Consider the following 23,310-nt stretch of genomic DNA (forward strand, 5'->3'; position numbering starts at 1 on the left):
TTTGTTGGCTGATATTGGTATGATCATTTATTAGAATTTATTATCAAGACGCTTTGATTAACAAGCGTCTTGATAATAAACCTAAATCTCTCTTTCTCTCTCTACAACCATTTCAAGAAGTTCAAAATGTGGCCTCACTGATTGTAATATTTTGCAGTGTCACTTTATTTCCTTAATTTTATATATATATGTTCTTGGCGGGCTTCCTGTTGATTTATTTTTGATTAATTGGCTGGAAAAAAGTGAAAAATGCCAAACATAACTTCTTCAAATCACGCTTTGTTAAAAAAAAACCCAAATATTCAATTGATTCAACAAATCCTCACTTTTATAAAGCTAGAAAGTGATTAATTTAACGGTTGTTGCGGTTATTTATGCTGTGAATGACTGTGAATAACGAGCTTATTGATAAATCTGTAAAAGTGACCAACTTAATTGTATTTGACGCCACTTTTTACACACAGTGAACCCTTTTAGAGGTTAGTTAAAGGTGTTAAGCCGCCAATATTAAAAAAGCACAATAGAAAATGGCGACGAATATTTTAAGGCAACGCTAAATAATTAATTTAAAGTCCTACAAAAAGCACAAAGGATAAAATGATTTAAGAAAAAAAATAAAACAACCTTTAAGCAGATTTTCATGGCTCTGTAGATGACAAAAAACTTAATGGCTGTCTTATTGTATTTCTGTCGAAAGTAGCTTATCAAACTAATATTTTAATATTAAACTAAGTATTTTAAAAACAACACAAATGTAATCTCATTGAGAAACAATTGTACGTTGTTTTATCTATTTACTTATTATAATATTTTGAAAGCTCAACTTTTTATTCATAAATCTAAACAGTCAAAAGAAATGTGAAAATATATCTGCCTTTTATTTTGAAACGACGGCGTCTCGTCTCTGCGTGATGACGTCGCTTCCACTTGTACGTACAATCCGGAAGCCGGTTCCCCTGTTGTGATATTTGAGGAAATCAATTCTGGGCGAAGTTCACTTGCCAAAAGTGGGACAAAAAACAAAACATTAATCAGATTTTCGGGGGTGAGCATGGAGGTAAGAGTGGTTAGCTTTAGAAACTTCTGTCATAATAAAATTATCACATTTGTCTTCACGTGATGATCAACTTCTTACACACGAGCTTTGGTTGTCACAAACACACCGATGGCCCTGCGAGGAGCGGCTGTCACACTCGTTAATCCTTAATTAAACCCGTTAATTTAACCTCACCTCACCTGTTTTCTGTTTAATCACCTGTACTTGTTTGTTTTGGGTCAAACTAACCCCTCCTGTTGTGTAATTTAAAAAGTCACACGCTAATGTAAAGTGTTAAAATCTGCCACCCGGCACTTAAACTGCTAATACAGACGTCAGATGTATTTTCCACACGTTTTAAATGTTATCGTGTTGTCGGTGAGTGTTTTATTTAAGAGATAAATGTGCTTAGCGAGAGGATTTCAATGGACCGAACCATTGGGAAGAGCAGGAGGTAAGATAAACCCTTAAAAAGCTTAAAATTACTGAGATTTAATTAATTAAAACGTTAAAATAATCAATTTGACGATTTAATGATGTGTCTTTCGCAGCTACGCTTCATGTCAGAGGCGATTTTTTACTGTTAAAGCGACAAAAATCATCAGTTCATCAAAGTTATCTCATTATCGGCCGGATCCATGTTAAAGAGCGTGACAGGCGGCTTCCTGTCGTCGCTTTCAAAATAAAACCAGGAAACATCACATCTGTAAATGTCATGTACATTTAAAAAAAAAAATCAGATCTCATATTTGGGTATTTAAAGAGTTGTGTTATAGTTTCATATTTAATTGGACATTTTACAACTTAGGAACTCTTCAGAAACATAACGTTAACAGCAAGAATAGTAGATGGAAATGTGACAACAACAACAACTACTAAACTTGTGATAAGAAAAATAAGATAAGAATTTTGTCTGTACGACTACAAAAACAAACAACAGGACCATAGTTACGATTAGCAAACTATAACGAACATTAAATTAAATATTGAGTAGTATAGGCAAACCTGTATCGTAAACTTTGGTCTGTAATGGACAAACATTTTCTATATGACCTCAAACATATTTACATTTCTGTAGCCTACTGCAAATTCTTGTTACTCATTGGTCAACATATGCACCAAAATCTGTGTTCAGCTAAGTTTGTCCAATAAAGTCGACACAACTGATGTGTTTGTTAGGTTCTGGCCACATGTTAGTTGTAGTCTAGTAATTTGATTGCACTAAAGTACAGTATCGTGCAAGGTGGGTCCTGCAGTTTTTACTTTATCTGTAGGCGTGACAAAAGTGACATTACCTGCCTTAACCTGATGTCATTCAGTGTTATTTTAGCATAAGGGTTAGTGAGTCTGGCACCTTGGGTGACTTCCAAGGTGCCTGGATAAGAGTACTTGGCTAGTTTTAAAAGATCAAGACTGCAACGCTTATAGTATAAAGAAAAACTTAAGGTAGTGCAACCGAACAGTTAAAAGAAATGCTCACAATGTTCATTAATTCAGTGCTGCTTTCACCTCATTTCTCCCCACTTCTATTACAAATAGGGCTGCGGTTAATGGTTATAAAGTTTACATGTGGCGGACCCTGCCACCTTTCTAGCTTCAAACTGTGTTCTGGGGACCTTTTTTTCCTCTGAGAACAGCTTGTTTATTCAGTCATGGAAAAGTTTGCATTACTACCACATCGATATTTTAAAATTTTGAAATTAGAGTTTTAAGTTATTTTCCCCCTCGTGAGGATACAAAGTTAGCGGTCTGATTTTATTTTGAAATCGCTATCCCTCAGCATGACTGTTTCCGGTGCTTCCCGTCCAGCAGTGAACGATCCGTGGCGCCGGATCCATTGAGCAGCCTGGCCCGGGCCAACACGAAGCGAAAACGGGGGACTCGGCCAGCCTTCCCCTGTCAGACACCTTGAACACGATCATTGTCGTGTTTTTCGGAACCTCTCGAGCAGCATTACCGGGCCCGGTACCATTAACGTAGCTTAGCTTAGCTTAGCTTAGCTAGCCGCGGCCGTTGGTTGAATGTAACGTTTGAGGTCCGACAGACAAAAACGGACGCCAGGCTGCTCGTGAAGTGAGCAGCACCGCAGCCTTTGCGTCAGAACCAGCTAAAGCTAAAACCCGTGGTAGGACAAGTCAGCAGGAAGGACCGGCACCAGCCACGTTACCTCGGTAGCCAGACAGGTTATTTTTGGCACGGTTGCCTTCGTGCACATGCTCCGCTTCAAGCTAGCCCGGCCAACATCTGTCAGCGTTAGCCCCCTTTACAATAGGAAATAACGTGACAGTCAGCTAAGTCCGGTTCCGTCCACTAGTTCACAGCTGCAGCCGCTTTAAACTCACGATTTACAAAAACAATTAGGAAGAAAAAAGGTCGGAAATTTCCTGTCAGCTGCGTGACATCTTGAGGGGCCTCATAGCTAACATATGAGGCCCAGCTGAAAGGATGGACCTGAATTTTTATTCGGATTTAACGGACGGTACCGGGCAGCACGACGGGGACCCAGAGTTCCTGGACCCGCAGTCTTTCAATGGATTTGACTCTGACAACAAGGTGACTCCATCTCGTGAATGGGGACAGATGGAGACAATGTCAAATTTTTCCTGCACAGGGTTTTTGTTTGTTTAAACTGGGAGAAGGCTGTCAGTAAACGCATCACAATGTGCAGATATAACCTTGTTCTTTGGGTTTAAAGTCCATAAATGAAGTATTGTTCCCTGACTTTGTGCTCCTTGATGTGTTTCAGTTCCCTGGAGGAAGTGACAACTACCTGACAATCTCTGGGTCCGGCCATCCCTTCCTCTCCTCTTCAGAGGTAGGCCTTCACACCTGGAGCACGTGACGTTGAATTTCTCCCTGACAGGTCTTTTGTTTTATTGCTCTGGAGCCCCCTTTTTTACTGTGGACAGATGTTTTTGGCTTACAGTCACGCAGAAGCACATCTGTAGTCACGTACATTGGAGTCACAGAGCTAATGCTGCTTTCAAGTCAAGTAAAATACACAGGAGTTTCCGACTAGTAGGTGGTGTTTGATTTAAAGGGGCACTGTGTAGTTCTGGAGAGTTACGATTTATGATATTAATGAGGAAATAATAAAAACGGAGACACATATCAACGGGGGAACAGACTGTTACACGACCCCGGAGCGCTCTCCGTTGAGCGACAGTCCGTTAACTCTTGTTCGCTTCCTTTGTGCTGTAATTTGACCTTCGATTTCAGGGAATAATCCAGCCCGGTGTCAGGACATAGTGAACGTGAGGTTTACAGGGAACCGATCTGTGTGTGACGTCAGTATTTACTGCAGAATGATGAAGTATAAGCAAATAAGTTGTCTATTGCCAAGTTAAGTACCTGATAGCTGAAGAAACCCTGAGCGTCTTTAGCGATTCTGATAATAACCTTCAGACGAGTGATCACCTTTTCAAACATCACCAGGTGTTTCATGTTTAGCTCTGTGACTTGAATGTAGAGGTGCAAAATCGGCATCGACCATGTTCACCTTTTGATTTCTCTTTCAGCATTCATAATGATAAACGATGCCATGCAAGTCATACAAAATAAGGTCTTTGTGCTGTATGTTTGACCCATTTGATGTCGGTTTGGCTGCCACGAATGTGACCCATTGACATTTGTCATCTCCTTCATCGTGCACTTACTGACATACTCACATTTTTTAGTGTTCCACTAAACCCATTGACCTCTTCAACCTCGCTGGATCTGCTGGTGGAGTATGAATCATTTATAAATACCTTTTTATGTTTCACACCCTCCTCCTTCAATTCAGACACCTTTTTTTTTTTTTTTTTTTAATAAAGCTGTCACTGGGGGGGAAAAAATCTTTTCTCAGAGACTGAATCACTGAACACCGTCACAATACAAGTCTACAGACCTGATTCATCCAAAGATTAAATCAAACGATGGGATGGTGGATTTTACTGTGACGCAGCTGCAGACTCACGATGTGTTCATGGAGGCGTTGAGTTCGAGGTCGACCTGTTGTGTTTATAAAAGTTCAGTCGGACGTGTGGTTTTGTCATCAGTGTCGCCTGTTCACCCTTCAGCACATTGTGTAGCACGTTCTGACAGCTTCAAGCTTCGTTCGTCTGCAATAGAGAGGCGTTGAGGTGACGTGTTCTTGTAGACCAACAGAAGTTAACGTCCCTCACGTTGCGGGACATTTAATGATGTATTTCATGTCGTAGAACAACATGTGTGAGTATCTGAAGCCTGTGGTGACCATAGACCTTATTTCAGGCATTTAACCAAAAATCCATTATAAAAAAACACATTGACTTTGAGACGAGGGAACCAGAAGTACAAGATGTTCACTGATGCCCAGGTTTTAGGACTCATTACTACACCACTCTGCATCACCAGTCAAGTTCAACATAGAGGCGACGAGCTGTCAGAATCAGATCACCGTTCATTCATGTTTCCCACAAATGACGCCCACAATCGTCCAATAACAGTCTTGCTTCACTGGTTCACGTGTGATCGGCTCCATTAACTCAGGGTTTTTCTATCCAGCTGTAAGTGCGATAATGTAAGCGAGGCCTTATTCAAGCACGTCATCAACAGGGTGTGCAATCTGGCCAAAAAATAACATCACAATCGATTTAATCACAAATGAAAATGAGATCTTTTGTTCTCCATTATGAATCGCCCTGTAGATTATAGCTAGACTTGTATGTCAGGATCCTGTCGGATGATTTGGTTGGTCAGTAGTTGTGCTTATGTTTTTTTGATGATTTTTTTGGGGGGGTCAAAAATAGTAAAACTTTAAAAAACTATAATCTCTGACTCCCATCTTTCCTGTGGCCTCTTACCTTCCTTTCCAAATTATTGTTCACTCCTCTCCACCCCAATTTCTCACCAACTTGTTTTCTCTTCCCCTCCCTCCCTCCCTCCTTCCTTCTTTGTACTTCCATCCTCTCCATCCTCCCTCCAGACGTTCCACACTCCCAGCCTCGGCGATGAGGAGTTCGAGATACCTCCCATCTCTTTGGATCCGGACTCTGCCCTCACCGTGTCCGATGTGGTGTCGCATTTCGGGGAGCTGTCGGACTCCGGACCTTCGGACAGCGTGGTGGTGCCCGGGAACGCCGTGGTGGAAGGGGACGACCCCTCCTTCGCCTCCACTTTCGTCAACGCCCCCTCGCAGGGGCTGGAGCACCTGAGCCTGGGAGTCATCAACCAGTCGGGAGGAAGTGCTTTGTTGGGGTCGTCTCTGGGGATGGTGAGGAGTTTGAGGGGATTTGAACTCTTTGAAGTCGTCTCTGTATCAAAATCGGTTTTATTCACTCGCATTCTCCCTCCACAGGATCTCGGTCATCCCATCGGCTCTCAGTTCAGCAGCTCGTCCCCGGTGACCATCGACGTCCCGCTGGGCGACATGAGCCAGGGGCTGCTGGGGTCCAACCAGTTGACCACCATCGACCAGTCGGAGCTCAGCGCTCAACTGGGGCTCGGCTTAGGAGGCGGGAACATACTGCAGCGCTCCCAGTCGCCTGAACACCCTCTGTCGGCCACGGCGTCGCCCACCAGCTCGCTCCAGGATGATGACATGGATGACTTCAGAAGGGTGAGTCGTAAAAGTCCCAAAAATGTATATAAACAATGTTTCTTATTTTATTCTTGCGTCATCATTCTCGTCCCGTCCAATCAGAGCGTCCTGGTGGAGTCTCCGGTCTCCCTGGCGGTCTCTCCCGGCGTCATCTCCCTCGACCCCTCGCTGTCGGAGTCCCCGCTCTCCACCCCGGCCTCCAGCGTCTCTCCAGCCGTCGGACGGAAAGGAGGAGCGGGAGGAGGGAAGAAGGGGAAGAAGAAGAAAGACCCCAACGAGCCGCAGAAACCCGTGTCGGCCTACGCGTTGTTCTTCAGGGACACGCAGGCGGCGATCAAGGGACAAAATCCCAACGCTACATTCGGAGAGGTGTCGAAGATAGTGGCGTCCATGTGGGACAGCCTGGGGGAGGAGCAGAAACAGGTGAGGGGAACACCAGGGGGGATGTCCTGCCAGAATTCCTGCAGTGATGGAAAACCTGCAGTTTGTCTGTCTGACATGAAATAGTTTTAGTTATTAGTCGTAAACTGGTCGTGTGTTTACTCAGCTTGAAGGAAATTTAACAAAATGGCTGATTTTACAAGTGGAACCTGACAGGAGTGTCGTAATAAGATGAAAGCTGTGTTAGACTTTTAAAAGCGTCCTCTCACTCAGCGGTATGAAGGCAACACGGGCTTAATGTCATGTGTTGAGATTTAAACACAATCCGAACGTCATTGTATGATTTTATTTTTTTAATTTCAGGTTTACAAGAGGAAAAACGAAGCGGCAAAGAGGGATTATTTGAAAGCGTTGGAGGAGTACAAAGCTGGACATATTTCTCAGGTGAGAGCTTGTGATTGACGAGAGTCAGTCGGGTCTGTACTGGGCCGTGACCTGTTCTCCATCCAAGTTTTGTTGGAATCCGTTCAGTAGTTTTTGTGTCATCCTGCTGACAAACAAACAAACAATCACGTAAAATCTGTTACATAACAACAGATAACAGTATTCAAACATGTTGTTTTCATTGTGTCCAAACATCCTCTTCAGGCCCCGATTGAAGTCATGGACACCGCCCCGTCGCCCCCACCTCCAGCCCCGGCTCCCGCTATCACAGCCACACCTGCCTCCACCCTCGCCGCTCGCTCCACCAGGTCACAGCACTACAACCCCGAGGAGAACACCATCACCAACATCTGCACCTCCAACATCATCCTGGACCTGCCTCAGGTCACCACACGCTCCCGCACCGGCGCCATCAAACCCCAGCCTCCACCCGCGACCACCCCTCCGAACCCCCCCACCGTCACCAAGATCATCATCAAGCAGACGCCGCTGCCCTCCGGCGGTGTGTCCGTCACGGCAACAGCCGCCTCGTCTCCACGCCAGCCGCCGCCGCTGCAGCAGATGCAGAGCACCCCTCCTCCGCCACGGCTGCAGCAGATGGTGCACGCCCAGGCCCCGCCGCCTCTGCAGGCCAAGCCGCGAGGTGCCGCCACCGCTCCGCCTCCGCTGCAGATCAAGGTCGTCCCGTCGGCACGGCAGGCGGATTCAAGCGCGCCGATCATTGTGACGTCAAGCGGCGACACCAAGTCGATGTCGTCCTCCAGTCTGACGGTGGAGGTGGGACAGTCGGGTGACGTGGTGACGGGCGGAGAGGAAGTGGCGGAGGAAGGGGTGAGCTCAGCAACACAGACGCACACGGCACGCAGTGTTTCACACATTTTGGTTTGTATTTAAACTCAAACGACTGTTTGTATTTCTGGTCTCTCAGATGGAGGTTGAGGTGAACGTGGCCTCTGTCCCGAGTGTGTCTCCCGCCGCCAGCCGGAGCATTTGCGTACGCGCCGGCTGCACCAACCCGGCCGTGGACAGCAAAGACTGGGACAAGGAGTACTGCAGTAACGAGTGTGTCGCCACACACTGCAGGTGTGTGCATACCTTTCAAAGTTGTATTAATTTAGTCACATTTGCCAAGTTCTGTCCTCACTCTGACTTTCATCTGGAAGTTACAGTCACAGGCGACCAAATAAAAGTTACCTTGAATAAAATTAGGGATTTCTGTTGGTTTGAACATTGTTGGAGACATTTGGGATAAATTAAGTTAGTTAATCTGGAAAATGCTTCATTTTAACAGTTATTTTTTCAAGGTTGGGAATCTGCTTGAATTAGAATAATCTTCTAACATAATCTGGTGTTTCATCGAACAAAACTCTTGTAATATTTGAAATGAAGCGATCCCATCGTCATATTTGTTGTCTCCTGGTATCTAGAAATGAGCTAGAATTAGATCATCACGATCAAAACGTACAATAAAAGTTTATATGAAACACTCATAAGCTAAACAAAGTGACGATATACATTGATAACTGTGGGTTTAAAGAAATTATCTTCTGTAACTGCATTTATAACAATTTAGACGAGATGATGAGGGCGCCGAGTGTCTGGAAATACAGGGAGCTGAATAACTAAACATGACGTCCTGTGTACGATCAAAACGAGGATATTCTCGTGCAAGACGTGTCATAAATCAACTAAACTGGAGTGAAAATCATCCTTTTCTTGATCTCCTCTCCTCCGCAGAGACGTGTTCATGGCCTGGTGCGCCATCCGAGGGCAGAACTCCACCACAGTCACATAGGAGGAGGACACGTCTGACGGAGGAGAAAGAAAATGGACAAAGAATAACACGTGAAATGCAACTGAACGGAGGAATGAATGATAGGCTCAGGTACTGGCACATAATGGTTCGTTTTATCACGTCAAGGGAAAAAAAAAAAAAGACAAGACAGTCACTACAACATCGGTTCCTGCGGTCGCCTCTCCGGCCAGAATGAAACTGGAACACTGCGACGGGAATGACGATGACGACGCAGAAGACGAAACTACAGACTTCCCCTTTTTGATCATCTAATTGTGAAATTTGAAACATGGACTAAAGAAAAATAACGTTTTATATGAACTTCTGGTGTTTTTATTGTTTTGAAAAAGAGAAAAAAAAAAAAAAGAGCAGGACAGGAAATCATGATCTTGCAGATGAATCCAGTTCATTTCAAAAAAATTCCACTTTTTATGTGTCTTGCTCTTCCCTTTACTGTTACACGCTGAGGCTCGGCGGACGCGAACGAAATCTGACAAGTGATTTTTGTTTTCATTGTTTTTCAGCGGGTGCTTCGGCGCCAAGCGGTCCGAGGCTCACTTTGAGAAAAGACGAGAAATCATCTTGGCAAAAGCACAAACGGTCTTAAAGGTGGTTTAACGTCGTACGAAATATTTGCAAGAAGCCATTTGGAGACGAGGTGGAAACGAAATCCAGTTACGAAAAAAAGCATTTTACTTTAAAACTTTCCAAAACAGGTGCTAAAATTCAGGAAAAAGAAAATCGCTCTTGTGTTCTCTGTTCTCCTCTCGCGCTGAAGCACCCCGAGCTTTCTGAACGTGTTGTGCATATTTTGTTTCTCGAGGAACATTTGTGGTGGGATTTGGTGTTTTTGAGTACGAAAAAGAAAAATTAATCCGAATGAAATAAACACACCAGCTCCTGACGACGCTACTGTAACGGGGGGGGGGGGGGGGGGGGGGGAGGGAATACAGTTACAAAAGCTTTACTTTTTTTTTTTAACATGACGGTGTTTTAATTTAACGAGCTGCTTTCAGGTCTGTCGAAGAATCGAAGGAAGGTGTCCACAGAAGAAACTGTTCCCCGTCGGATGAAACGACGCAGCGGTCGGTCTGGTTCATTGTAGATACCCTGGAAATGTTTTTAATGGTGAAATAAAAAGTATTTTATGTTTTAATATACATTTGGTGAAGCACATGTTGGGCTCACAGGTACAGTATATACAGTATTATTGATAGAATGTAACTAAGTACAAGTACTTACAGTTTTGCACTACTTTATACGTCCACTTCGCTACATTTTGGAGGCAAATATTGTACTTTAGTTACTAGTTACTTGGCAGATTACATGCTGCATCAAGCCAAAGTTGAGCATTTTAAATTATTTTATTGGCAACAGGATTTTAAATAACACTTATTCTGGTACTCAGTAAATATATATGTGTAACTTTACTTGTACTTTTATTACTTAAAGGCATTTTTTTTTTACAGTAAATATCAGATTCTCTAAGAACTATTCATACGGTTACTTTAACATTTACCAAAGTAATATTTTAACATGTTTACTTTAACTCAAGTATGACTTTAAGATACATTTTATTTTGTAAACTTGTTTCTACACGCAGAAGAAGCCATTCGTTTCAACTGAAAAGGAAGAAATTTAAGGTTTTTTTATTGAAATAAATGAACAAGGACAAATTAGTTGTATGTATAATCAATATAAAATACAATTAATGCAGCGTCCGTAAGAAAAATCAAACAACACATTTTTTTACAGCCTTTATATTGATTTAAAAACAAATAATATGCTGTTTGACCTTTTCTGAAAACTAATAAAGCTTTAAATCTAGATTTTCATTAATAAATAAGAAATGTAGCAATATTAGAAATAAACGTTTTGCTAGTTATTGTCTGGGATGCTACTGAAATAATAGATATTATTTTTAAAATAATGTAAATATTAATCAAAGTTAAATTAAGTCCAAATACATTTCTTTTTCTACACTTACATAGAAGAAACCATTTGTTTTTCAACTGAAAATGAAGAGATTAGAGGGTCGTATGTATAATAAATATAATAACTATTATTTTTTAATAATATCAAAATAAAGAAAATAATATAAAGTCCAAATTTATTTTTTTTGTAAATTTTTTTCTTCTACACTAAAAAAATAAAAGGAAACTAATAAAAATATATGAATAATATAAATATTAATCAAAGTCAAAGAGTTTCTTCCCCCACACACACACACACACACACACACACACACAGGTGATCTCATCGCTGCCGCTCCTCTCGCGAGATCGACGTACAGTCGAAGCGTTTGATGACGGTGGCGGGAAAACCCACCGTGGCGGGAAAAAGCAGCGTGGTCAACACAAAGACAGAGGGCGCTGCTGAGCGCGTCCATTAAAATGCGCAACAAAAAAACCTCCAAATAAAAAACAAAACAAAACAACAAATAAACACCTGAAAGAAGATAAAACACAAAACACTCAGACGTTTTTACTCTTTTTACGTTTTTTAAGAAGAGAAGCGCGCGCGTGTGTGTGTCCGGCGCCATGATGTTTTTTTTAATTTAAATTACGTTTGTTTATCATGAAGCTGATGTGAGGAAGAGTCGGAGGGGGAGGAACAAGAAGCACATGAGGAAGGAGAGGAAGAGGAGGAAGAGGAGGAGAGGGGGGGGCCGAGGAGTTAATTATAACAGATTGGTGTGTGCGTGGTGTGCGTGGATGTAAGTGAGGCGAGGAGGGAGGAAAAAAAAGGGCAATTACACCGCATTTTAATAATTCAGCAGCGTTTTTTTTTTTAATCGAGGTGTTGCTTGTTGCGTTCATTGCGTGGTGAGTTGTTTTTTTTTTTTTTTACAACACACACACACACACACGAGGCCTCCGTGGTGAATTAATAAGGGAGGGAGGCTCCCGCGGCGGTGCGTGGATCCCAAGCAGCAGGCGTGGAAAAGAAAAAGTGCGTTATTGTTGGTTGACACGGATCAACATCGTCTTCCGGCCCCGCCGAGGAGCGAAGCCGGGAGCTGGAGTTTGCGACACAGCGCTCAGCCATGGCGGTAAACCTGGACAAGGAAGCGTACTACCGCCGGATCAAGAGACTATACAGCAACTGGAAGGTGAGGACGGGCCGATTTTGAAGCGTGTGCGTGTCTACTTTTTGTACTCGTGTTTTTTTTTTTTTGGAGAAAAAAAAAGTCGGCTGCTGGAAGATGCCGCGTTTTTCTTTCCTCCTCCTGCCCGAGCCAGGCGACTCTGTTGTCGGCGTGACGGGGATGTTTCTCTCGCCCCCCCTCCCCCTCCTCCAGAGCCGACAACCAGGCCTCAGTCTGCACCTTTCACTCGCTTTATCGCACTGAAACTCCTTTTTTTTGTTTTAAAAATCCGGACGTGTTTTTTGGAGGATGTTTCAGGAGTATCGCACACGCACAGACTAGCTAACTCATGTTAGCACATCCCATTCACCACGTTAGCTAGCGTGCTAGCTAGTAAGTTTGCCACCTAGCTAACTTACTAGCCAAGTAGCGTTGGCTGGATGTGCGGTGGACCAGCTTCTGCTAATTTTAAGGGGGGGAAATCGCTTTAAAGTCATCGCTCGGGGATATTTCACCACGTCGGTGTGCTTGACGTGTGTTTGTCGGACTGTGAACGCTGCTAGCACTTCGCTACATGCTAATTTTAGCTAGCTAATTAGCATCCGAATAACGCCAGCATCCCTGTAGCCTGCAGGCTCTGGAAATGACTTTTTATGGAGTCTTAGATGTTTCAAAAGTGCCACACATGACCTCATGGTAACTTTCTGTGACTTAAACTTATGTCCAGAAGTTGTATTTTTGCTTTGCTCGTGCAGCCCAGTCACTCAGCAGCCTGGTGTAGTGCTAGCTGAAGTGTTACACACCGTGTTATGTGCTTAAAAAGCTTGAACATGTGAAGACTTTACAGCAGCTGTGTAAGACTTGTAGTCCTTCCTCTGTGCTGCTGCAGCATCAGGTGCTGATGATGAAGCCCAATCAACTTTACAGTGATGCTAACCACACAAGCTAGCTACCTGTCCCCACTCACCACTGCAGGGTCAGTCATGCAACAGCTACAACTGGGACTCTTTGTCCACCAGAATATTCTGTGGACCTCAGTCTGGTCTTGTAATTTGCTCTTTCATGCATTACATAAAAAAAAAACATTGTGTGGCTTGTGATTTTTCCAGAAAGCAGAAGATGAGTTCGGCAAAGTGGATGCCATCGTGGTGTCTGTGGGAGTGGACGAGGAGATCGTCTACGCCAAATCCACGGCCATACAGGTGAGACCCGACGAGACCGGAGGGGAAAACTGGTTCGGGCTTTTACGTCTGCTTTGGTTGAATTCACGTTGTTCCCCCTCTTCTTCCTCAGACGTGGCTGTTTGGCTACGAGTTGACGGACACCATCATGGTGTTCTGCGACACCAAAATCATCTTCCTCGCCAGCAAGAAGAAGGTGGATTTCCTCAAACAGGTGGCCGTGACGAAAGGCAACGAGAACGCCAACGGTGTCCCGCCCATCACCCTGCTCACCAGAGAAAAGGTAACGGCCCCCAAAAAAACACACATTTCTTTTGTACGATCACCTTTTTAAAATACGAGGGTGAGATTCAAATGTGCGCTCGAACTTTGCCTCTCAGAACGAAAGCAACAAGGCCAACTTTGACAAGATGATCGAGGCGATCAGAGGCAGCAAAGAAGGCAAAACGGTGGGCATCTTCAGCAAGGACAAGTTCCCGGGAGAGTACATGAAGAGCTGGAACGACACGATCACCGCCGAGGGGCTGGAGAAGGTAAGACGCGATCCGAAAGTGTCGACCGAAGCTGCGTTTTTTTTTTTTTTAAAGATCTGTGAGCTGGATTGAAGGGTGGGCGTCTTGCCTTGCGTCCTGCCTGCAGGTGGACATCAGCGCCGTGGTTGCGTACACAATGGCGGTGAAGGAAGACGGAGAGCTGAGCCTGATGAAGAAGGCGGCGGCCATCACCAGCGAGGTTTACTCGAAGTTCTTCAAGGAGCGCGTCATGGAGATCGTTGACGCGGACGAGGTGAGGAAGAGGAGGAGGAGCAGTGATGGATTTAATACCACATTTTTGTGCCATATTGAGTATTTCAGTGGCGTGAGGGAAACATCGAAGCTCCTGTTGAACTATTCTCTCTCAACTCAACAGAAAGTGCGTCACAGCAAGCTGGCAGAGTCGGTGGAGAAGGCCATCGAGGAGAAGAAGTACCTGGGCGGTGCAGATCCCTCCACGGTGGAGATGTGTTACCCTCCGATCATCCAGAGCGGAGGCAACTACAGCCTCAAGTTCAGCGTCGTCAGGTAGCTCACATCAGCAGCTCTGCAGAGACGCGCCGACATGTTTTTGTACATTTTCCCCCCGTGAGGATGAATTTCTGTCATCCACAAGACGACAAACTTCCTAACTTTTAGCTGAAACTGCTCCTTCTCTGTTCCAGCGACAAGAACCACATGCACTTCGGTGCCATCACGTGTGCCATGGGGATCCGCTACAAGTCGTACTGCTCCAACCTGGTGCGCACCCTCATGGTGGACCCCCCTCAGGAGATGCAGGACAACTACAACTTCCTGCTGCAGGTGGAAGAGGAGCTGCTCAAACAGCTCAAACACGGTGGGTTCAGGAGCACGCCGGGAGTGTGGGAGCCCTGGGTACAAGTGGGGAGGAAGAACAGGGCGACGTTAAACGTATTTGTGTTTCCTCTCTCCTCCGCAGGTGTAAAAATCTGCGACGCCTACACCGCTGTCCTGGAGTACGTGAAGAAAGAGAAGGCAGATCTCGTGGCGAAGCTGACCAAAAACCTCGGGTAAATGCACACAAATGTCTTTTTATTCTACATACGGACACATTTTAAAATCTCATGTCTTTTAATTTTTGTTTTTTCTTTGTAGCTTTGCGATGGGAATCGAGTTCAGAGAAGGCTCCTTGGTTTTAAACGCTAAAAACCAGTACAAACTGAAAAAAGGTGAGTTTGTCTCGCTTGTATTGCTTTACGACCGCAACACGTTAAGTTTTATATTAGAGGAAATAACTTTCGGCTCCTGCAGGCATGGTGTTGAGCGTCAGCTTGGGATTTGCTGACCTCCTAAATAAAGACGGCAAGAAGGACGAGTCAAAGAAGTACGCCTTGTTCATCGGTGACACAATACAGATCAACGAGGTAAGAATTCACAAAGACACTTGAACGCAGCTCCTCCAAAATAAGAGCTGTGTTCAATACTCGTTGAAGCCTAATCTGAGACTGGACACGTGAGGCCTGAACGTTTTAAACAGCACCTACGTGTACGATGTGTTTATTACAACCTGAAATGTTTCTGCAACAGGAAGAGGCTGCCACGATACTCACACCGGTCAAGAAAAAGATAAAAAATGTCGGGATCTTCTTGAAGGTAAGTGTCCTTGCAAGTCTTTTGAAACAGTTTTTTAAATACTTCTTAAATAACGCCTGTCGATCCATATTCGTTTCATACGACATGCTAGCGTTGCAGAACCAAAAGAGCGTTTTATTATCAGTTTTCTTGGTCGTTTTGGCTCCTTTTTTAAAATAACCTGTGTCGTTTTCCCGTTTCCCAGAATGACGACGAGGAGGACGAGGAGGAGGAAGGAGACGATGCCGAGGAGCTGCTGGGGAAGGGAGCTCGCAGTGCCGCCCTGCTCGCAGACCGAACCAGAGTGAGTGTGGACGTGTGTGCGGTTAAATATGTGACTGGTCGGGGTGTCACGATTTCGGATCGGCGATTCTCCCATTATTTCTTGTGCGTCGGGTTCATTTTCTTTTTCAGAGATCCTGTAATTATTAGTTTGGGAAGATTATTTACTCGGGACAGATTTGAGAATCAGGTTTAGGTCTTTTTTTGTTTCACCTGAAAAAAGCCACCAGGATAAATTCAGACTGTTCCTCGAATTGTGGATTTTGAGAGTCGTGACACCCCTCGTGACTGGTGATCAGTTTTAATCTGCCACTTTAACAGTGTGTTGATTACTAAGAGTGTGAATGTTTTTGTGCTCTACCAGCTACTTGGGAAGGTAAGTATTCACTGTTTCTTCTAAAATCTCATCGACTGAATTGATTCAGTTGTAAAAGTCCACACACCGAAGAGAAAACGTCGTCCTTTTTTTATTTATATTTTAATTTGCGTTGTTTCCGTGTGTTTTTGCTTTCTTTCTTTTGTTTTTCTTCCCGACCATCCCAAGCCGTTAATCACGTGTCTGTATTCTGCATGAATGTTTTTTAAATATTTTTTTTTTTATAGTTATTTTCCATTTTAAAACATCACATGCTCAGGTTGTCTCTGTGTGATCACTCAGTTGTGTCTGTTGTTGAACTCAGAACGAGATGACGGCGGAGGAGAAGAGGCGAGCCCACCAGAAGGAGCTGGCCAATCACCTGAACGAAGAAGCCAAGCGTCGTCTGACGGAGCAGAAAGGAGAGCAGCAGATTCAGAAGTGAGTGTCAGGACTTCGCCATCCTCATAACTCCTACAGACACATTTGTCTGTAATCCGACTCTAGATTTTAAATTATTGGATGATGTTTTCAGACTTGGACTTTAGCAAGATACACTCCTCTTCTATAAGCAGGTGTACAGCTCCAGGTGGTACATTTTACTTGTATAAACAAAACAAAATTGGCTAAAATCAACCCTCAGGTGGAGCTCATCTGTGACAAAATCAAACCATTGCTTCATTTCTTCATATATTCTGGCATCTTCAAATATCATCACTAACCAAATACCTTGATATTGATGTTCTGACAGTATTGTAGGAATGACTATTGGTCACAGTGAGATTTTTTGGTCATTAACCCTCAGTAATGGAGATATGAAGTCTTAAGTGGGTAAAGACAAATGCTAGAAGACGTAGAACAGTCAGTAAGTTCAGAAAATGACATCACTTCACTGTAATTAAAACCAGGAAAACTGTCACATCCAGCTTGTTGTGTCGTTTGTGGGTTTATGTGTTTGTCTGCACAGGTTTTAGTAAACAGTCGGTATGAAATGATGTAACCTTTTAGAAAGAAGAGTGTTGTTGTAGTTGAGCTCTGTGGTGAAAGGTTGTACATCAAACATGAGTAAATAAAGCTTCAACTTGAGACTTGATGTTGTTAAACCCACGCTGATAACTGATCAGACCTATTTTGTTACTCTTCATCAATATTTCTGCCTCTGTTAATTATTGAACAAGTGCATAAATATTCCTCAAATGACGCTCAAAGACAGCAGTATGTGTGCTGGAGCCACAGTTTCTCACGTGTAATTAAGTTTGTGCTCATTAATTGAGTCCACTCTTCTTCTTTTCTTTTTTTTTTTTTTGTCCCCCTCAGGGCCAGAAAATCCAACGTGTCCTATAAGAACGTCTCTCAGATGCCCCGAGAAAAGGACATCAGAGACATGAAGATCTTCATTGACAAGAAGTACGAGACCGTCGTCATGCCCGTTTTTGGTATCGCCACGCCTTTCCACATCGCCACCATCAAGGTACACTGAGGTCCTCTCCAGCTGGTGATGATAGCTGATTAAAAACCTTTTTATAAAATCTTTCTTCTCTCATCGACTGATGTTTCCTTGTCTAGAACATCAGTATGTCTGTAGAAGGAGACTACACCTACCTGAGGATCAACTTCTACGTCCCCGGCAGCTCTCTGGGACGGCAGGAGGGAAACATCTTCCCCAACCCCGACGCCACTTTTGTTAAAGAAATGTGAGTCTCTACTTTTCACACATTGACCGACGATTGAATTTCCCTCACTTGCAATCGCACCACCTAAACTTTCCTGACCTCCGTCCTCTTTTCCGCTCAGCACGTACCGAGCGTCCAACCTCAAGGCTCCCGGCGACACGTCGGTGCCCTCCACCAACCTGCAGAACGCTTTCCGCATCATCAAAGAGGTACAGAAGCGCTACAAGACACGAGAGGCCGAGGAGAAGGAGAAGGAGGGCATCGTCAAGCAGGACTCGCTGGTCATCAACCTCAACCGCAGCAACCCTAAGCTCAAAGACCTCTACATCAGACCCAACATCGCACAGAAGAGGATGCAGGGCTCGCTGGAGGCGCATACTAATGGTGAGACAGCCGAGATGACATCCTGAGTCTGGTAAAAATTGAGAACTTCCAGCTGTTTTTTTTTATTAAAAATAAGGGATCTTCTCCCTGTGCAGGTTTCCGCTTCACGTCGGTCCGCGGCGATAAAGTGGACATTCTTTACAACAACATCAAACACGCCATCTTCCAGCCGTGTGACGGGGAGATGATCATCGTACTGCACTTCCACCTCAAGGTACGTTTATTGTTTCAGCGCCGCCGCAGACTCGAGGGTCAAAGGGCTGATTTGCTTTCTGTCGAAGGAAAAATGTAACGGTTCTTCGTGCGTCCCGTTTCCCCCTCCAGAACGCCATCATGTTCGGTAAGCGACGCCACACGGACGTCCAGTTCTACACGGAGGTCGGGGAGATCACCACAGACTTGGGCAAACACCAACACATGCACGACCGAGACGACCTGTACGCCGAGCAGATGGAACGGGAGATGAGGCACAAGCTCAAGTCGGCCTTCAAGAACTTCATCGAGAAGGTGGAGACGCTGACTAAAGAGGAGCTGGAGTTCGAGGTTCCCTTCAGAGACCTCGGGTGAGTCGATCCACACGTCCTTTAACCCTTTGAACTCCGCAATAGAAATAATCCACTTTAAACTGCATTTACTAACACTTGTTGTTCAAATGTAGATTAATCTAGGTCCAACTTACAGCTGTACTCCTCCACTAAACCTGCCTCTGCACAGGACCACAAACATTACATGAGAACAAGATGATTTGTCCAAAAATCTGTCTTCAATTTGGTTAAAAATAATCTCAAAAAAGCTTTTAATGTCCGTGTCTGATGCCTGTAGACACTCTGTATGTTCAGAGAGAATACTGTTAAAGACGTGACTGTAAAACAAGAGGAGAAGATGGAGCATGGAAACATCTACAAGCAGCCGGACTGACTGTTACGGCTGTTTGTCTTTTGTTTAAAGGTTTCAGGGCGCCCCCTACAGGAGTACCTGTCTGCTGCAGCCCACGTCCAGCTCCCTCGTCAATACTACTGAATGGGTGAGTGAACACGCTGAGCCAATCTGTCAATACGAGTGTTTTTATCCTTGAAAACATGTTTTTTTTTTATCTTCAGGGTCTTGAGAGATGCTTAAAGAAATGTTTTCAAGGGTTAGGAATTGGAAAACTCTTGGTTTTCAACATTTCATCCACACAGTCGCTCATGTAAACAAAACATCTTGTTGGTGGTTGAAATGAAACAAGCCTATTATCATTAAAAACAGCTGTAGAGTAAATAAAGTGACAATATGTTGATTGCTGTGGCTATAAAGGAATTATGTAAACCCTTAGGAACCTTAAAAGTGCTCAACTCTTACTTAAAAAAGCTCCACCGACCCTGAATCTTCCACGTTTATACAGTCACACATTCATTCATCTCTTCTGTTTTTCTTTCTTTTAATATCTTCGCTGTGCGTTCTGCACCCAGCCGCCGTTCGTGGTGACTCTGGACGAGGTGGAGTTGGTCCACTTTGAGCGCGTGCAGTTCCACCTGAAGAACTTCGACGTGGTCATCGTCTACAAGGACTACAACAAGAAGGTCACCATGATCAACGCCGTGCCCGTCAACTCCCTCGACCCCATCAAGGAGTGGCTCAAGTAAGGGATCGACACGGCAAAGTAGGCCTGTCACGATAACTCCCTTTTGTGTTGTGATTAACAATGGTACTAATGTGTATAAAATGGCATTATAAAGCACATACACCCTGTCATGAAGGATATTTAGACATTAGAGTGTGAAAGAAATATTAAAATATCCTGAATAACTGCAACATAAATGGAATAAAACCAATCAAAACCATAGATAAAATGAAATCTCGGCCTCTGTAATGTGTCTGTGTGTATTAAAACGTTTCCCGTCTCTTTCCTCAGCTCGTGTGACATCAAGTACACAGAGGGAGTGCAGTCTCTGAACTGGACCAAGATCATGAAGACCATCGTCGACGATCCGGAGGGCTTCTTCGAGCAGGGCGGCTGGTCCTTCCTCGACCCAGAGAGCGAGGTACGTTCAGCACGGAGGACCAAGAATCAAAACGACCAGCTGTTCTCTTGACGCCATTTTCTAACTTACTGTAAACAAAACACACATTTTATTTGTTATTAAATCCCTGTCGCTGTGTCTTGTTTTGTCTCAGGGAAGTGGCGCAGAGGAAGATTCAGAGTCTGAAATGGAGGATGAAACGTTCAACCCGTCTGCAGATGAAGAGGAGGAGGAGGAGGAGGACAGTGACGAGGACTACGACTCGGAGACGGAGGACTCTGGTACGATTTTAAGCACAAGTTTGTTTGTTTTTCTGCTACAGGTTTCCTTTCAAATTTGTAACGGATGTCTGACTGTCTGTGTGCTGTGTTTTTAGATTACAGCGCGTCGGTCGGCAGCGAGGAGGAGAGCGGTAAAGACTGGGACGAGCTGGAGGAAGAAGCCAGGAAAGGTTCGTATGAGGAGCTGGTGCACATGCAGAGGTGTTCGTCAGAGGTGGAATAGATGATCATCTGCAGTCTTAAACGTCAATCACACGGGAGTAAAATTAGATGCAGACAGGAAGGCATTTTATTGTTAAATTTGGACCAGTTCTCATGAATCCGCTGTCCTCGAGTCTTCAGTTTTCCATTTTTCAATAAAGAATAGAGACAATCACCACCTGGTGGTTTGGAGCGGCGTTTCTTCTCACGCAGGCGCAAAACTTACGAGCTAGTTTTCAGTTTGCGGTGCGTTCAAGTGCAACTTTTAGGCCGAGAAACAGGTGATGTGATTATTTTTGCGGCAGCAGGTGGCCGTCCAAAGACTTTTTCTGTACGGCTGCTCAGAGCGCTTTTAAGGTGAAAATCTCAACTTCTTCAGAAAGGCGCTGGTGATGTCACCGTCGTTGGTAAACCACAATGGGGGAGTGTTGACCATACAGCGGTGGTTGTCAAGATATTGTCCGCTAATTCTTGCCAGTTTGGTGTGTCTGCGCCCCGACACATTTTTCTTCTTCATGAAGACAAAATGTCTCGTTCTGTAATATAAATGAAAGTTAAAAAATGCTCCCCTGCTTCATATCGTCTGGCTGATTTCAGCAGATGTTATTACACCCTGTGAAACAGACTTTTGGGAGAACACCTCGATTTCCTTATTTGTTAATTGTTAAAAAGAAAAAAATGTAAATTTCTTCTCGTTGTCGCCTTCTAGCTGACAGAGAGAGCCACTACGAGGACGAGGACACCGCCGCCGCTGCAGCTGCCACCAACAAGAAGAGAAAGAGCCGGTCATCGGCCCCGCCCCCCAGCAAGAAGAAGCGACGGTCCTAAACGTCTCTCACACACACACACACACACACACACACACACACACACACACACACACACACACACACACACACACACACACACACACACACACACACACACATACTGCCAAACCTAGTTGACCCTTGACCTTTCCTTCTACCCCAACTGGCTCTTTTGACTCGTACACTTGACACACTCGAACACACACACACACACGCTCGGACACACATAATGTGTATATAGACGTAGACGCCCCTTATTTTCGTGTTGGTCAGTGAAGTGTCATGTTGAAATGTTAAGAAAGAACCAGCAGGACAGACACACACACACACAGACACACACAGTTCATTCATTAGCTCTTTGTCTCCTCTTCATTCCTTCCTCGTTCTCTCTTTTGTTCCCACCTCCCATCTCCATCCATCCATCAGGGTTTCATGTTTGTGCGTGCGTGCGTGCGTGTGTGTGTGTGTGTGCGTGTGTGTGCATGTGTGTTTAAATGGGTTTTTATTGCGAGCATTGTTTATTTTCTGTTTAAAAAAAAAAAGTTTCTTAACTAACGGATAATAAAAGAAAAGACATGACACATCCTCTGCCAAGTGTTTTATATAAAAGCGTATGATTCACCCTGGTCCTCTGTCCTCTCCACGTCGTCTTCGTCTTTTTCTTTCCCCTCACTCTTTCTTCAAGTGTCTGTTGAAATGTGCTGATAAGATGAACAGTTGTCTTTTTTGCGGGGCAGGCGGGGGGGGGGGCAGATACATTTTCTGATTATTTTTCTTTTTTAAACGGGGTTTGTAAATGCACGCAGACACACACACACATATACACACTGTCTCACACACACTCTGTACCCTTTTTTGTTCATTCTGAGTAGATACGTTGTTGTACTGTTAATTCTGAAAATCCTGTTTTTGTAATAAAATTAAAAGGAACTGTTTGTTTTGAATGGTCTGTTTTTCTTCGCGTTTCTGTCTGCGTGGTCGGAAATGTTGACGCCATTTTTGGTTACGCTTTGGAGTTGCAAGTGGTACAAACAATAAGGGAAAATGTTTCCAGGGGTCGCTAAAAACTGGTGAACACGTCTGGGACGCACTTTGTTCCAATACCCGTACTACCCAATACAAAATATGTGAAATGCAGTATGCAAAAAAACTCTCCTGCTACAGGAAAAGGCTGTTTGACGGCTATGTAAAGTGCCGAAAAGGTTCAAAACTGCATACATTTAAAAGGATATATGTATTTTTTACGTGGATGAAATGCGTCTTGCTGCTTGTTTAGTTTACAGCAGTACACACGAGGAGCGCTGACGGTCATCCACTGCAGGTAATAGCAACCTAACCAGAGGGCGCAAAAGTCATCATTTTTCTGCCTTTATTAGCCGTTTTTCTTCCAGCTGTGTTTAGATCAGCAGAAGCCTTATGTTGTTTCCAGCTCAACTGAAAGCTACATAATGAACTGATCACAAAGACTTAACTAATTTCCACTTGGTCGTTACACACTGAATATCTTGTCGCTCATCTCTAGGTGAGGCAGTACAACCTTAACCTGTCCTGCTTTAGAAAGTCAGGTCATGTCACTGAGTGAGGAGAAAGCATGCGTAGATGGGGCGGGGGGGGAATGCTTAGGACCAGAAACTTGTCTGGTGAGAATGTTTGGTCCAGTTTCACAAAAAAAACTTTTTCTTTTACATTGTTTCCTGCTTGTGCACCA

General features: G+C 44.2%; 2 protein-coding genes across 6 annotated transcripts; both read left to right on the forward strand.

Moving 5' to 3' along the window:
- Positions 1–962: 962 nt before the first annotated feature.
- Positions 963–9,540, forward strand: tox4b (TOX high mobility group box family member 4 b). 4 transcript variants are annotated; one of them, XM_073475151.1, is made up of 10 exons: positions 963–1,057; positions 3,783–3,851; positions 4,714–4,764; positions 5,985–6,272; positions 6,357–6,617; positions 6,702–7,022; positions 7,344–7,424; positions 7,629–8,255; positions 8,353–8,507; positions 9,162–9,540. In XM_073475151.1, exons 1-10 carry the CDS (start codon positions 1,052–1,054, stop codon positions 9,217–9,219), a joined length of 1,917 nt encoding a protein of 638 aa, XP_073331252.1. In that variant the 5' UTR covers positions 963–1,051; the 3' UTR covers positions 9,220–9,540. The 4 variants fall into 4 exon arrangements, with proteins under 4 accessions (XP_073331252.1, XP_073331253.1, XP_073331251.1 ...); XM_073475149.1 differs by lacking the exon at positions 963–1,057 and adding an exon at positions 2,832–3,589; XM_073475152.1 differs by lacking the exon at positions 4,714–4,764.
- Positions 9,541–12,029: 2,489 nt separating this feature from the next.
- Positions 12,030–22,537, forward strand: supt16h (SPT16 homolog, facilitates chromatin remodeling subunit). 2 transcript variants are annotated; one of them, XM_073474811.1, is made up of 25 exons: positions 12,030–12,331; positions 13,417–13,509; positions 13,601–13,771; positions 13,869–14,021; positions 14,128–14,274; positions 14,398–14,549; positions 14,687–14,859; positions 14,962–15,052; positions 15,138–15,211; positions 15,294–15,406; positions 15,570–15,635; positions 15,820–15,918; positions 16,577–16,692; positions 17,569–17,722; positions 17,818–17,945; positions 18,046–18,308; positions 18,404–18,522; positions 18,633–18,871; positions 19,257–19,332; positions 19,760–19,929; positions 20,203–20,332; positions 20,466–20,592; positions 20,688–20,762; positions 21,503–21,629; positions 21,676–22,537. In XM_073474811.1, exons 1-24 carry the CDS (start codon positions 12,266–12,268, stop codon positions 21,619–21,621), a joined length of 3,114 nt encoding a protein of 1,037 aa, XP_073330912.1. In that variant the 5' UTR covers positions 12,030–12,265; the 3' UTR covers positions 21,622–21,629; positions 21,676–22,537. The 2 variants fall into 2 exon arrangements, with proteins under 2 accessions (XP_073330912.1, XP_073330910.1); XM_073474809.1 differs by having other exon boundaries at positions 21,692–22,537.
- Positions 22,538–23,310: the final 773 nt, after the last annotated feature.

Source organism: Pagrus major, chromosome 10 (genome assembly GCF_040436345.1).
Source record: "Pagrus major chromosome 10, Pma_NU_1.0".
Taxonomy (NCBI): Eukaryota; Metazoa; Chordata; class Actinopteri; order Spariformes; family Sparidae; genus Pagrus; species Pagrus major.

Bases quoted from the DNA above. Each gene is read 5' to 3' on its own strand.
- tox4b (XM_073475149.1), top strand. From the start codon at position 3,482: ATGGACCTGAATTTTTATTCGGATTTAACGGACGGTACCGGGCAGCAC. The intron at 4,765-5,984 runs GTATGAATCATT...TCCTCCCTCCAG, and splicing joins TCGCTGGATCTGCTGGTGGA to ACGTTCCACACTCCCAGCCT. The intron at 8,256-8,352 runs GTGAGCTCAGCA...CTGGTCTCTCAG, and splicing joins AGGAAGTGGCGGAGGAAGGG to ATGGAGGTTGAGGTGAACGT.
- supt16h (XM_073474811.1), top strand. From the start codon at position 12,266: ATGGCGGTAAACCTGGACAAGGAAGCGTACTACCGCCGGATCAAGAGA. The intron at 13,510-13,600 runs GTGAGACCCGAC...CTTCTTCCTCAG, and splicing joins CCAAATCCACGGCCATACAG to ACGTGGCTGTTTGGCTACGA. The intron at 20,333-20,465 runs GTACGTTCAGCA...GTTTTGTCTCAG, and splicing joins TCCTCGACCCAGAGAGCGAG to GGAAGTGGCGCAGAGGAAGA.